General features: G+C 40.9%; 1 protein-coding gene across 1 annotated transcript in view; it reads left to right on the forward strand.

The window, feature by feature from the left end:
* Ubash3b (ubiquitin associated and SH3 domain containing B) overlaps positions 1 to 6,092 on the forward strand; it is a gene marked incomplete at its 5' end in the record, with an annotated part of 31,531 nt that extends 25,439 nt beyond the window's left edge. The window contains 2 exons of the mRNA XM_033763952.1: positions 1,347 to 1,456; positions 2,954 to 6,092. Of these exons, the coding sequence (XP_033619843.1) occupies positions 1,347 to 1,456; positions 2,954 to 3,091 (248 nt within the window). The remainder of the gene's footprint in view (positions 1 to 1,346; positions 1,457 to 2,953) is intronic.
* Between the last annotated feature and the right edge of the window lie 9,287 nt (positions 6,093 to 15,379).

The following is a 15,379-nucleotide window of genomic DNA, read 5'->3' on the forward strand; positions in this document are numbered from 1 at the left end:
TCAAGGTATTTCAACTTGTTTTGACAGACTTGCTTAATAGGGAAGAAATATATATTTCCAAACTATCACATTAAATTTATCTCTATCTCCGAGTACCTAAAATGCTAGGTGTTCCAGGGAACACGCTAGATTTAGTTACTGTACTAAGTAATGTAGATTCTGCATTGTAGCTAGCCCTCTTGCACCTTGTGGAGACCCCCTATTACAATTTCTAGAAGTGGTCTAGAATAACACTGTTTACCTATAATTGATACAAGAGAATACATTCCACACATAAACCTGTCTACCCAAACACACCTACGGCCCCTCTTGCCACCAACGAAGAGCAATGCTGTATAAGGTTCAAGTCTGTTTGCTATTGTGGTAGCTCAGATATTTAGTGATATGTAGGACTGGCTGTTCACTGTAAATTTTAGGTTAGTATATCTATGTGCATAGAGCAGAGACTGGAATTAGTACATGAAAATGTTACCAGCAGGCAACAGTGAACAGATGGCTCCCACACCCCATCATCACCCTAAGCTGCTCATTGCCATGAAGACATTCAGCAGGGACTCTCAGACAGGTTTCTGGTAATCACTGTTCTGCAGTGGTAACATTTAAACCTGTAGTAGAAGGACTGACACAGGAAACCCTTTGAACATAGAACAGTTCTGCATCTCAGTTGAGTTGCCATTGTGAACAGTACATTCACACACAAATTCAGTCTTGTAAGCCTAGGAGAAATCCGAATATGATACATAGATTACCCCAGTGTCCGTTTCCTGGTTTTCATAGTATACCGTAGTTAGGAAAGATGTGCCCTCTCAGGGAGGCTGGGACATGAAATTTCTTTGGTATGTATGTGTATGTACATGTAACCCTCTGTGAATCTATATAATTATTTTTTCTTTTTCTTTTCCCTTTCACAATTTTTTTCAGTGCTAGGGATTGAACCCAGGGCATTATGCATGCTAGGCGAGCATGCAACCACTGGATCACTGAACTACATCCTCTGTCCCTTTTAAAAATGTTTTAATTGACACATATTAATTGCACATGCTAATGGGGCACAGTGTGGTAGTTCAACATCTATACAGTGCTAATGATCCAATCAGGATAATTAGCTTCTCCCTTTCCTTAAACATTTCTCATTTCTTTGTGTTGAGTATAATTATTTTAGGATAAAATCTTTGTTTTAAATAGGCTACCTTAATGATAAGGGAGAATTTTTACAGTTTTGCTTGGAAATCTTTTCTTCTTTCTAAGAATGCTTAGTCCCAGAACACAGAGCTTTCAGTACAGCATTTACAAAGCTTATACTAGCCTTTCTAGACAATCTTCCCATTCTTTGCTTCCATCCCCAGGAAATAACATTCTGATTGTGGCCCATGCATCTTCCCTTGAAGCATGTACCTGCCAGCTTCAGGGCCTGTCACCTCAGAACTCCAAGGACTTTGTGCAAATGGTCCGAAAGGTAATTCATTCTCCCACTTAGGGGGCCCATGATGCCTGGTAGTTTAATAACAGTTCAGTGACTGGCCAATAACTAATTTCTTCAAAGCATGCATTCACACTGAGCTAAGAGAATTTATTTTCACTTAACCTGGATATACTGAGTGGGACTCTGTATAATGCAATTTATTAGGTCTTACATAAAAGTAAAAGATGCGTTAGTGCTAGTTCCAGCTTATAAGAGCTAAAATTTAGGAAGCAGCTTAGAATCAGAAGCAATGAGGGACTTTGGAATAGAGGAATAGAGGTGAGCTCAAAAACATGGCCAAAAGCTTAGCTGGAAGAGAGGTCTTAACAGGTAGGCCAGGCAGGGAAGGTGAGGAATTACAGCAATCCCCTTCCCACTGAAAGGCAAACCTAGGCGGTAGAAAGATAGAACTACAGGGACGGGCCCCCACTTTGGAGGGGGTGGGTTCCTGTGGAAGAGGTTTTCTGGTCAGCCACCTTGTACACTACCCCTTCAGGCAAGACTGCTACCTACTTCCTTTCTCTACCTCCAGAGGGCCCTGTTGAAACTTTCTCCTTTCGAAAAAGTTTACTTACGCATCTGTCCTCCCTGGTAATCTGTAAACTGCTAGAGATAGGAATTTTTATCTTGTTTACGGATGTCTCGTTGGACACCTAACAGAAAACTAAGTTTTGAAATTGTCAAGTTAGCAAGGACACGGGTTCTACTTTGAATGTCACAGATACGTACGTGCCACATACTTCCTGAAAAAAGATAAAGCAAAGGTGAAACAATTTTTTTAATTGAATAATCTTTCCTGTTGTGCCCAGGTGTCATTTCAGAAATATCTGAGGTGCCATTTGAACCTGACATGCACTCAGGGATGAACTCCAGGCTCCTTAGCATTACAGTGGTCCTCCTCCTATCTGAGGTCTTACTTACTGAGGTTTCAGTTACCCTCATCCAACCAAGACCCCAGAATACAAGACCTACTCTGTAATAAGATGTTATGACAGAGAAAGGGAGAGACCACATTCATGTAATTTTCACTAGAATTTATTTTCATACATTCTTATTGTTGTTTGTCTCTTCTCTGCCTGATTTATAAATTAAACTTTATCATAGATATGTATGTATAGAAAAAAAACAGTGTATATATAGAGCTCAGTACTCTCTGAGGTTCCCAGTGGGCAATTGGTATATATAATTTTGTTCTTTTTTCTCCCACCCTCCTAAGCAGTAATCTATAAACAACTACTTCTAATGGGGTATTCAACTTTTAATAGAGCCTTCTGATGAATCCTCTTGAAGCACAAATACTCTTTTCTCCGATTTATCAATTCCATTCATTTCATGTTATGTATTGGCTTTTGAAGCAATACATTTCTGCAAAGCCCTTCTTAATTCCCGTCATCCTCTGAGGTAGCCTGAACGTGCTTGTGTCTGAGAGTGAAAGTGACGGGATTAACACTTTGTTTTCTATTTTCCCTTTGCTCACTACTCTTGCTTCAGATCCCATACCTGGGCTTTTGCTCCTGTGAAGAATTAGGAGAAACTGGAATATGGCAGCTGACAGACCCACCCATCCTTCCCCTTACTCACGGACCAACCGGGGGCTTCAACTGGCGAGAAACCCTGCTGCAAGAGTAAGCCTAAAAGGCCTGAGAGGAAAAGGTCTTTTGGAGAAGAGTCTCTCGGGCGTTCGGTAACAGTGGAAAACTGTGCACTGCCTTCCAAGTGGACAGCTCACATTTAACATACTGCCTTTCACGCTTCCGGTTCTTGTGACAAGACTGCATAAATGAGCAAAAGGCATGATTCGGGGGGGAGAAAAATCCATCCTCTTGGGACTCTTGCCTGGCTAACGAGGCTTTGAGAACTGTCTTCCTGAACCTGCAGCAGCTGTAGCAGAAGCCCATTCTCATCCTGGTTCTGCTGTACATGGCTAAGGAGCTTCCCTCCTCCCCACCGGAGCTGCCTCCCACTCTTGGGAGGGCTGCAGGAAGAAGGAGTGTGTCTGGAACGCAGTCTGGAGATGGGACGTTCTGTTGAACTCCATTTTCAAGTTAGGCAAAGCCAAGCTGAGAAATCCTACTAAGGTTATTAGAAAACATGCCCCACAGAGAGTTGTCCTTAGGTTACACTTGAAATTCTACTCTTAGTCGACTCCATACATTAGCATCACCGGGTCCAAACACTTAAGGAGCTTAACATTTGTCCTGGTACTTCCTCATTTTAGGGATGGCTTCTTGCTTCGTCTCTGAAATGGAGAGAGAAAGCACTTCTGCTCTCCAAAGCACTTTTAGACCCTCAAGAGGAAGATAAGATAAATATGAGATATATTCAATGGTAGGTGCAGAGAACTTGCAAAATACAAAGTACATTGGAATTATCTGTGTTGCAGCCTAATGAGCCACAGCACTTCTAAATCACCAAGATTTACTTGTCTCTGCTCCTAGACTCCGATAGTGTTAACTAGTTAAGGAGGTTGACATTTGAAAGGACTGTATGTTCAGGACATTATTTGAATCAGCAGGAAGCTCATTCTGTGCAATGTGCACATCTTGACAAAACATACCAAGGGCCAGGTTGTGGTGCCCTCCCAGTACATGCCAACCAAACAGAATGTCCAGAGATGCACCAGTTGTACCAGAGATGTATAATGAAGTCAGGGAACTAATTTAGCTGACGACAGTCACGACTGCACTGCTACTTGTGCTGTCCTCTTTCTGTCTGTCTTTCTATAATAACTTAAAAGCTACAGGAGGTAGAGCTACTTGAGGAAAGCTAGAGAGCCACATCCTGTGGTTTCTTATTACAACTGCTTCCTGTATTGAGAGGGAGTTTATTTAAAAGAAAAATAAATGACAATCAAACCAAAACATCAGTTATCAATGTCTATTTAATTTTGTGAGTAGCTTACTGTTAGAGCCACGGACAGTGGTCTGGTGTGATATATAGTTCACTGTGTAGATTGTGTGTGCAAAGTAAAACCCCAACCATTTAAAGGGAGTATTAGTGTTAGACAAATCTTTATATGCTGTAGCAACATTGAATAAGTTTTAAAACCCAGACATGTAAGACATATGGTTTATAAAAACAGACCTATACTTGTATTTGAAACTGAAATTTGAAGACTGCTAGAAAAAAGGAGAAGTGAAAGGTGGTTGGCTATGTATGTTAGTGAACATAAGGATTATGGTTGTATTTTTTTTAAAGCAAAAGGATTATGGTTGTATTTCTCACCTAGAGAAATATGTTATAAAATTTCCACTTTACGAAACAAATTGTGGCTACTCCTAGCATTGCACAAAGGCTGCTCCGGCTTCTGGCCATAGAAATAACTCTGTGCTGACATGTTTATATATTTTAACCTTAATTTATCTGGGAGGGAAATATTCCCACTAAAGTTCTTAAAACTCACATTTCAGCTAATTTAACAAACTTAATGTCACTGCCATTCATTCTTCTGGTATTTGTAACAAAGTGGATCCACTATTTAATCTTATCTATAATGTTTATAGACTCACCACAAATTCTCATGGGCTTTGAGTGCTCAGAATAATGCTTGAACGCTTCACGTCAGATTTCCTTGAACCCATAGGAGTGTGTTCTGCAATGTCTGTACTTTTATAAAATACAGTTCAGAATATAATTCCCTCTCCATCTCTCTTTAGATTGTCCTACATGTCCTGCTGATCATTTGGACTCACTGGGCTCCATTCCATTGTCCTTAGTCCAGTATCAATATAGCCTTAGACAACTGTCTACCTGAGTCTAAGGAAGAATGGATCTAAAACAATTTTCTGGACAATTTAGGTGGAAAACCCTGAGTACAAGAAAAAATATATTCCTCTGCTGTAATAATTAACTAGATTGCTTATCAAAATGGCCAACTGACCTGAATTCACATTAAAATCTCATTTCACACTGACCTACTTAAAAATTTAAAATTGGACTCCAACTGAGAAATTCTTTAGAAATCATGTTGAATCTCTGTGTAATAAAAGAAAAAAATTATATTACCAGATTTCAAATTCATGCAAAAAGTCTAGGTTGACATTACAACCTGAAGTTCAGGCTGGTTCTTTGTGATCTGAGGCAGATGCTTGTTAAAACCTATGACATATGGAGGAAGGACAGAAAAAAAGAGAAGGAAGGAATTTCTAGAAAAGAAGAATCAAATGATTTCTTATACAAGGGCTGTTTTTAAGTTAGAAAGCTATCTGAAATAAACTAGTGGAAATGAAATCAGCTAAAGGCCTTAATCTGGGATTGCAAGCCTCTAAGTCTGCTGCCTGTACAAGAATGTCACTTCAGTGTGCTGAGGTCCCAGTATTGTCATAGGTGGGACTTTGCTTTGTGTGATTTTAAAATGCCATATGGATTCCTTGTGGACCAGAATAATCAGCACATTTAATGCTAGGCTGAGGGTTTCATTTTCCCAGGCTCTGTTCCCCATCACCGCCTGGGCACCAGGAGCCTCCCTAATAGGAGTTCAGATGACAGCATTTCCCACTACATTTAGATTCAAAGAATCTGAGTGGCTGATTAAATGGCCATCTGATGGCTGAAAGAGGGGGGTATTTTTCTCCCTTTAGTGAAAGGCTTGGAGGAGTTTCTACTTTTTATTTTAATTATATGTTAACCAAAGAATTATTTTAAAGTAACCTTATATTTGAAAGATGATTTTGCAAAAAATATTTTTAAAATGCCTTCTGGAATATCAGTTTGATAAATCACTGTTGATCATTTTCTTGTCAGCAGCAGTGTTTGAGACACACATAGCTGTCCTCCTGTTGTGTGTAGCATTGCCATAGATGTTTCTTTTCCACTCAACTAGCTGTATTCATATTAAAATGAAGTCTCTTATTTCAATTACCTAGTGTCTGAGAACTAATTGAACAGCAGCAAGAAGAGAAGTTCCTATCTTGGTGCCTTTATAGAAAGGCTTCCCTGTGCAGTAACCTAGGCACTCCCCATGCCAGTGTTTAAATCTAAAAGCGGTGTGAATTGCTCTTTTGAATTTACTCTGTCGTGCATGTGTCGGAATACAGATGAACCTCTGTTTAATTTTCACAGGCTTTAGCACCGTTAACTGTACCAAATCGGCACCAAGTTAAAAGATGAGACTTCGGGTGATTTGCATTTAAATTAGAATCCAAACACACGTGTGAGAAAGGAAAGGGGCTGGTCTGAGGAGGCTGGCTTGCACGAGGGGTGAGATTGGTGGAGGAGGGTGGGAAAAGAGCGATTTAACACCACTTTAGGTGAATGTTGACTTTACAAAAGTGATGGGAGTATTTTGTTAGGTGATGGCAGATGGTTTTTCATTTTTTAAACATAGGACTAAAATTAGATTTTCTTCTCTTTACTACTTCAACATATTGAATTTTCTTAGGAAAGTGACTAGCTATAATGAAAACTTAAGGGAAGAGGGGGAAAGATTGTCTCTAACGCAGAGGAAATAACTTAATTTTTAAATACGTGTAATATTAGGCTTGGTGTACAGTCTGTAGGCTTACAGTTATAGCGATGAGTAGTCAAATTTAATATACAATCAATTCTTACAAATATTTTACCCGGTGTTACTTAGCTGCCATAACTCACAGAAAAATCGGAATTTTGCGGCTGTTCAGCTATTCATGACTCTGTACAGGATACATATGTATAATGAAAAACGTGTAGTCATTCTTTTGTTGATTGCCCGTTAGATAGGAACACCATCCCAAAGCTTTTTGGTTATGCAAAGACCATTCTAAACCTTCTATTTGGGAGAGGCATATTGGTTTCTCATTTATAAGACAATTGTACCATTTTTTCTATGTGATACAGGTGTATTTATTTGAAAAATAGTTTGTAATTACAAGAAAGAAAACCACACCTATCTGTACTACCAGATTCCTTTTGTATTCCTTTTGGCGTTTGTGCTTTCCTGGCAGGGAGTGCTCCCCTCCTGCTACAGCTGGCACCATTGTAACCAGTCCATTGCATTCCAGGCACATGGCCATTGAAGTGGTTCATAGATAATTTAATAAAGAAAAACTGTGTCCTCAGTTAATCCAGAGCAATCGCATGTTCAATTCTGAATGGTCTCTTTTGCTATCACGTTCCCAGATATCACTGTGATTTTGGAAGTGTCCATTAAAAGTGTGATTCTTCTCTCAGTGGGCCTGAGGGACACTTGCTGCTAAATGTCCGAAGGTGGAGGATGAACAGCAATTGTGTGGGTCTCGGTTCCCTCTGGTCAGACAGCCAGTCTGCCTCCGAGTCATCCAGACCAGAGAGGTGGCTGACAAAGCAAGCTCTAAAATACTTTCGTTTTATCCCATGTGCAAACCAGGGGGGACACAAAGTAACTTTTCTTCTGTAACCAGCACTACAAAATGGAACTTTATAATGTTTTTTTGTTTGTTTGTTTTTCCTTTTGAGACAAATGGCTTCTCTAAACTTCTGCAAGCCCGGGCAATAAACCGCTACTCACCCCCCACCCCTCAGCCCAGATGGACCAGCAGAATGTGCAGATGCTAGCACTTAGAGTGAGGTCCAGTTTGGTTTTATTTCCAAAGCAGGGAAGGGAGGAGAGGTCTCAGTCCAGGAATGGTTGAAACAAGCCTGGTCATGTCTGTCTCATCCTGTTTCTTTTTTCCCTGTTCTTGCTGTAACAGATGCTACCACACCTACGCACAAGGAGAAGATGGCTGTTTGGGTGATGAGGCCCCTCCATCTCGTGGGATCCCCCTTTGAATAAATCCTTTTTCCTTTTTAAAAGAATAAATGGACACCTTTAATTTGGTCAGTGAGCACATGGACCTAAGTGGCTGGTAACACGTCCTCCAATCCTAGGTTCGTGGCTGAGGCTCCTGTAACAAAAGCCAAATAACAAGAAGAAAAGTACACATTTAAGTCTTCTGTGACATGGGAAGCTTCAAAAGGAAATAAAGATCTGAATAAACATTTAAGCCTTTTTGGTTGAGGTAGTTGGGGACAGGGTCACGCTAAATTGTACAGACTGGCCTCAAACTTGGAATCTTCCTGCCTCAGTCTCCTGAGTGCTGGGCTTACAGGCAGGTACCACCATGCCCAAGTTAAACCTGAATATCTTTATGCTAAGTTTGATGAAGAGTAGGTAGCCACAGAGAAATAGAAAGTGAAGATGCCCTGAGGGCTGGGCTTTAGCTCAGTGGTACCACCACCTGCCTCACAAGCACAAGGTCCTGAGTTCAATCCTCAGTACTAAAAAATTAATAATAATAATAAAAGAAAGTGAAGATGCCCTAAAATGGGAATAGGGCCAGGGATATATAGCTCAGCAGCACAGTGCCTGCCTAGTAGACACGAGGCCCTGAGTTTGAATTCTGATGCCAAAATAAATTAAAAAATAAAAATAAAATGGGAATAAACCAGAGAAACAGTGAGCCTGTTTGGATCCCTCTCACTGTTCCTCTGTTTCCAAGGGTGCTTCCCTCATCCAGGTACAGGGTGGGCACTTCTCACAACTGCTTTAGGGGAGACAAGTACAGACCAGCAGCGTCAGAGTGACCTTCTAACTTCCCCTTTCTCAAATTCCTTCAGCTTAAAATATTCAGTATACATCTGGGTATGGTGATGTACGCCTGTAATCCCAGCACTTGGGGAGGCTGAGGAAGAGGAACTGAAAGATGGATCCCAGCCTGGGCATCTTAGCAAGTCAGTGAGAACCTGTCTCGCTAAACAACAACAGCAACAACGGGCTAGCTCCGTGTGAAGGTCCTGAGATCAGTCCCAAGTACCACAGTCATTCAATCATTCAATCAATCGATCAGTTAACCTATCATTTCAAAAAGGGCTGGGGATGCAGCTCAGTATAAAGGCCCTGGGTTCAATCTCCAGCACCATCAAAAAACTTTTTCAACATGCCAAGGCGCCATATTTTGGGGTAGCATATCCCGAGCACCATGGAAGTCTTCGTTCCTCATCAATAATAACCTGAGGTATTATTACACTAGATCTCTCTATAGAGCAAGAATTTGGGTAAGAGAAGGGGCAATCCACCTCCAACTTCATTCTACACTACTACAACCCATAGACTACATTTTCAAAGTAATTATATGTTAAGCTAATAAGACTTAAAAATAGGCCTTGACTGCAAATCTGTGCCCAGGATGTGAATACAGATTTTCATTGACACAACCATCCACTCCCCTGGCAGGGCTGGCTTCCTGTGGAGATGTAACAGTGAATGCTGGAATCTGACAAAAGGCCATGCTATGTTTAGCCTTCTGGCTGGCTCTCAGCTGCTCTCTGCTTGACAGATTCCCAAACTCATTTTGGCCTTTTGTGATGTATGTAAAGGCTGCCTGCACATCCAGAGAAAATCAATCAGTGTACTTTGGATTTAAGCTTAAATCAGCAAAATGTGGTGGTGGTGTTTTTGAAAGTTGTTTGAGGACCAGAAAAAAAAATCTTCTCCCTGACCACACAGAATATTTCATTTTGCCAGAAATACACACGTGAAACCCAGATGGTTGCTCTTGGCCAGGGGAAAATGCCAGAGTTTATTTAGCTTGCCAGTTGCTGTTGTGCTCTTGGGGCAGTCCTAAAGGTCTGTGTATCACCGAGGAGAATGTCATGCTGAACTAAGAATGATATTCAGTCAAACAGAATTGGGCTGGGATCCAGGCTTAGCTGCTCACAGGATGCCCTTACCTCCTTTCCCTTGTCTAATAGGCATAATAATTTTTTTTTTTGCCAGTATGGTTGTGAGAATCAAATAGAATAACACATATAATGTATTACTATATGTACTAATACTACATGTTAGTGATAATAAAATACTGCATACTAATAAATAGGTAATTTATTTGCGAAGGCCAAAATCAAATCTTACATGGAGCCACCCCACTCTTCTATGGGGAATATCTGGGATGAGAAATAAAAATGGCATAATTTGTATGGAAATTGCACCACTCTTCTCCCCAGAAGTGAATTTCTGTCTTAAGAGAATGATAAAAGCGAGATTGTTGATTGAATTTTGTGATGTGCTTAGGAGCCCCCCTTAATGACCACCTTCCTTCTGTATAACTCTTTATAATTTAAAAAACAGTTTTCACTTGATCCCCATAATAATTATACAGGGTAAAAATATCAGGTATCATTAACTCATTGTATGAAGGAAACGAAGATCTTGAGGTTGTGAACTTATTCATCATTCCCAATACTTACTGGTTGCTATTTTCCTAGCAGGGTGATAGGCTAGAGCTACAGTGGCAAAGAAGAAAGCAAGGTGCCTGTTCTCGTAGATAAGGAGACAGATAAAGAGTACATAAACAAGATAATTATGGATGCTCCGAAACGCTATTTACAAAATACACTGGGTACTGAAAGAGCAACTTTGCCATGTATGGTAGGGGATTCTGTTGTGGAAGGGTGATGTGTGGAGTCCCTGAACAGGGGGCCATTAAACCAGGTGAGCAGCAGCTGGCCATGGCAAGGAGCTGTGCAAAGACAGCCCACAGAAGCTATGGATGCAGAAGCCCCCAAGTGTGTGGAGGTGTGGTGGGGAATTTAGCTCAGTTGATCCGTCACCTGTCTCTCAAGCACAAGGTCCCAAGTTCGATCCCCAGTAGAAAAAAAAAAAAAAAGAAGAAGCCCTAAGTGAGAAAGACCTGGCCAGGTTAGAATAGAAGATCCTGGGGGCTGGGAATTTAGCTCAGTGGTGCGGTCGCCTGCCTCATAAGCACTCATAAGCACCTGCCTCATAAGTTTGATCCCTGGTATCAAAAAAAAAAAAAATGAATAGAAGAGCCTGGAAACTAACAGTAATTGTGATAGAAAGAAGAGACAAGGCCAGCAGCAGGTCCGCACACCCACAGACATAGGACCTCACAGAACACGGTTAGTAAGTTACCACCATGACCAGAGAGCCTCACACTTGAGCAGAATTCAGCCCATGGCCTGGCTCTGTTCAGCCTGCAAGCTAAGAATGTTGCTTACAAATGTAAATGGTTGAAAAAACAAAAAGAATATTGTTTCATGGCTTATGACAATTATATGAAATTTGACTTCCAGGGCTAGAGAACACTTTAACAGCAAAAACCCTACGAAATGTCACAATGTAAGATAATTTCTGCCCTTTGCTCTGTTTAGTTCAGAATTAAGCGACACTAGTCTCCCTAAAAAGTTTTGTAAATGAAAAGAACCATTGTTAATCTTGCTGACCAGACACGCCCCCTTCCCCTGGTGTAGAATAGATAACTAAATGAATTTTAAAGGTAACCTCCCCAACCAGAGAAGTGTCCATCTAGGCTGAATTTCAACTCCCTTGCCACCATGTTTTGAGTATCAGCAATGTGAACTGTGAAAATGCAGTGTAACCACCTGAATGAGATCAAGGCTGTAAAACCCTATAAAAGAAGGAGTTGTAACCCCATGAGGGAATCTATCAGGGCACCGCCATTAGGTGTCATCAATTCCCCTTGATGGAGTAAACTTTTGTTATTTTACTTCTATTCTGCTGCCTCTCTGTGTGTCACTTGCCAGTTCCTTATATAACACCAGTATCTACAAAGTTTTATTCATTAATTCATTGACACAGTGCCTATGGCTATTTGCAGTAACAAAGGCAGTATTATTTCTCCATGGTACAGGGGATGGACACCCAGGCCTTCAACTAAGCTACATCCCCAGCACTTTTAATTAATTCATTAGTTAATTAATTTTGAAATAGGGCCTCACTAAGTCACTCAGTTGTCCAGCTTGGGCTCAAACTTCCATTCCTTCTGCCTTAGCCTCAGACTAGCAGAGCACTGAGCTAGAATTACAGGTGCACGCCACCAGCTTTGTCTACAAAATATCTTAAATATCTACTGGTTGGCTTTTTGGAAAGAATTTGCTGATCTCTAATGTAGACTTAGGTAAAATATTTGGATTTTATTCTAAATCCACAAAGTCTAGCAGAAAAACTAGCTTAGCTGGCAAATCAAGTTCAGCATTTACTGAGCACTTGGATTTATCAGGAACTAAATTGCTTTACACATGTAAACTTTAATCTTCTGGGCAACTCTGCTTAGTAAATACTGTTAGTCCCACTTTATATAAGGGGAATCTGTCTTTGAAAGAGTCAATAAATTGACTGAAGTCATAATTAACAAGTGTTGGACCTGATGCTTCACCATTCCAGCCTAATTCCAGAGCCTGGACAGTAGTTTTCAAAAAAAATTTTTTTTTAAATTGGTACTGGGGATTGAACTCCGGACCTTGGGTTTGCAAGGCAGGCAGTGGAACCACTGGGCTAAATCCCCAGGTAAAATGTTTTCAAAGAAATGTTCATGAAAATATTGCAGAAGTCTGAAGTACCTGGGAGATGCTTGGGTTTTCAGAACACAGAGGAGACACCATGACTTTTCCTCTAATCCTCTTGTGTACAGGGAAAGACATGAAGGACAGTCACCCATCCCCACAAAGTTCTACAAGCTGGGACTTGACAGCAGCCTTTGCTGTGGAGGTGCATTCCATCTGAAAGCAACTCTAGAATGATGTTGTTTTCAGTATGCCCCATTTGATCACTTAAATAACGAACCTACCTCTGTGAAAGCCCAGGTTCACAAGGATGATTTCTAGGCAGAAGACTCAAGAGCAAATGCTTAGTGGTCCCTCCCATTTTCCAGGCAGACCCAATCTTACCATGGTTCCTGAGGTGCATCCCGAGCCACCTAGGTCTGTGGGTTTAAGTAGGTTCTTTTATGTAACACACTGCAAGTGCTTTAGGTACTGGTTTCTATTCAAACCTCCCAGTCATCTTAGCATTTAACTATTGCCCCATTTTACAGCTGAGGAAATGGATTAGTAGAAGAGGCAAGGGATGTGCTAAGGTTACATGGGGGCCAGTGACAAAGCCCAGGTGACAAGCCAGGCCCTGTGTGCCTCCCACACCCATGCTCATCCCACCAAGCTTTGTGGCTCCTAGGAAACTTTTTTCTGAATCAATAACTAATTTCAAAGGTTGCTGGTCTGGCTTAGAAACTCCATGGTATATTTTACATCAGTGCTCAAAGAATTGTGCCCCTGGTGTGAATTAGCAGCAGCATCTGCCCGGAAATGAGGTGAGTCCACCTCTTCCCCTGGCCTTGGGAAAGGCCATGATTCCCCACAAGAGTTGTGAAAGGTCAAGAAGAAAGTTTCGGGCTGTCTTGTAATTGTAATAAAAACCCCACTGGAGTCTACACATGGGAAACCCCCTGTTTGTTTTGACCCCTACAGTAGTCTACTGTTGACCGAGTTAATGTCTCCTTTTTCAATCCCCCCGCACACACAACCCAGATGATAATGGGAAAAAGAGATGTTTATATTTCTAAAATCTGTCTGAATTAGTAATGAAACAGAATATAAGGATCTCCTGAAATAGGAATCAAAATGGCAAATTGGCAGTCATTTGAAGGGCAGCAGAAAGTGCCACCCCCAAATATTCTGCTTTGGCATAAGAATCATTTTGAACTGAAGCCAGTTGGGAAAAGGAAGGTATAAGAAGAGCTCTCTGATTTCCCCTTATTTGCCTAAAAGCAGAACCTACATTTACTCAGATGTCCTTCTCCCCTCTCTACCAAGGACAAAGGTTGATTATTGGAGAAAACTTTAAGATCCTTATCAGTCTGGAGAGGGCACCAGAGGGTTCTACATAACAAACTTCAGTTTCTCACAAATGTGCCATTCCTAAAGACTTGAGATACTTTTCCTCTGGTTACTACTTCTCTAAAACGCCATTGTTCTTTGTTTAAAATATCACGTAGGGCAGAATTCTAAACCACATCTTTGAGAACTATTCATTCTCAATATATGTTCCATGCATATATGAAATATACATGAAATTGCTTCATTTTCTCCTTAATTTTTTCATTTACTGGGGTCCCAACTAAGAACTCAGAAAGGTAGGAGGAAAACTAGTTTTTCTTCTCCTACTCAGTAGTGAGACCACCTCCTTACAAAGCGGTCAGGAGACACATTTCCATTAGAAAATAAGCAGGTCACTCCGTGACCACTACACTCCAACCTCATCTTTTCTCTCCATTTTCCCCGAGCAGCCACAATCAGCCACCCTCCCTTTGTACACACTGTGGGCTGTAGGCTGAGCATGTGTTGGTGAAAGAGTAGGAAGGACTGTGCAAACCACAAGGCACGTCACCGACCAGCCTGCCTTGCAGTGTTTCCCCACGGGCAGTTTCCTATCTCTGAGTCTAGGGGGCTATGCAACTTTGGACAAGGTTTTCAGCCAATTGAACAGCAAGCATACTGTAGGTGGATAAGGTACATTCACTATGGCCCAAAGCACAATTCAAAGTAATATCTTCTTTACTCCATTAGAAAAATGATGCCAACCACCCTTTCAGGCTTCAGAACAAAAGAGTATGTTTACATCTTCATATGGTCAGTTGATTAATGCTTTTGTTCACTCACTACTTGACAACCCATTTCAAATGAAAGTCTGTCATTTTGCCTGCTTAATATGAATTAAATTAATCAAACTTGTTTATTTGCACATTATCTCCCCCAGCCGATAATCTTTGTAAAACAAGGAAATTATAAAAAAATGGGCAAATGAACTGAATAGAAACTTCTCAAGAGAAGTATGAAAGGCCAATAAGTACCTAAAAATGTTTAATGTCTTTATCCATCAATGCTATGTCGAGATTCCACCCTTTTGTAATTCTATCTCACCCTAGTCAATATAACTATCATCAAGAACACAAAAGACAAATAAATGGCAGTGAGGATGAGGGAAAAAGGAACACATTGATGCTGCTGGTGGGTTATGTAAATCAGTAGAGCCATTGTGGAAATCAGAATGGAGGTGTTCAAAAAACGAAAAATAGAATGACCCCATGATCCACCTACGCCACTCCGTAGTATACATCCAAAGGGCTTAAAGTCAGTACAATGTAGAGATAGTGTACGTGTACACTC

The sequence above is a fragment of the Fukomys damarensis genome, unplaced genomic scaffold (assembly GCF_012274545.1).
Source record: "Fukomys damarensis isolate Sample0158 unplaced genomic scaffold, DMR_v1.0_HiC HiC_scaffold_16, whole genome shotgun sequence".
Lineage (NCBI taxonomy): Eukaryota > Metazoa > Chordata > Mammalia > Rodentia > Bathyergidae > Fukomys > Fukomys damarensis.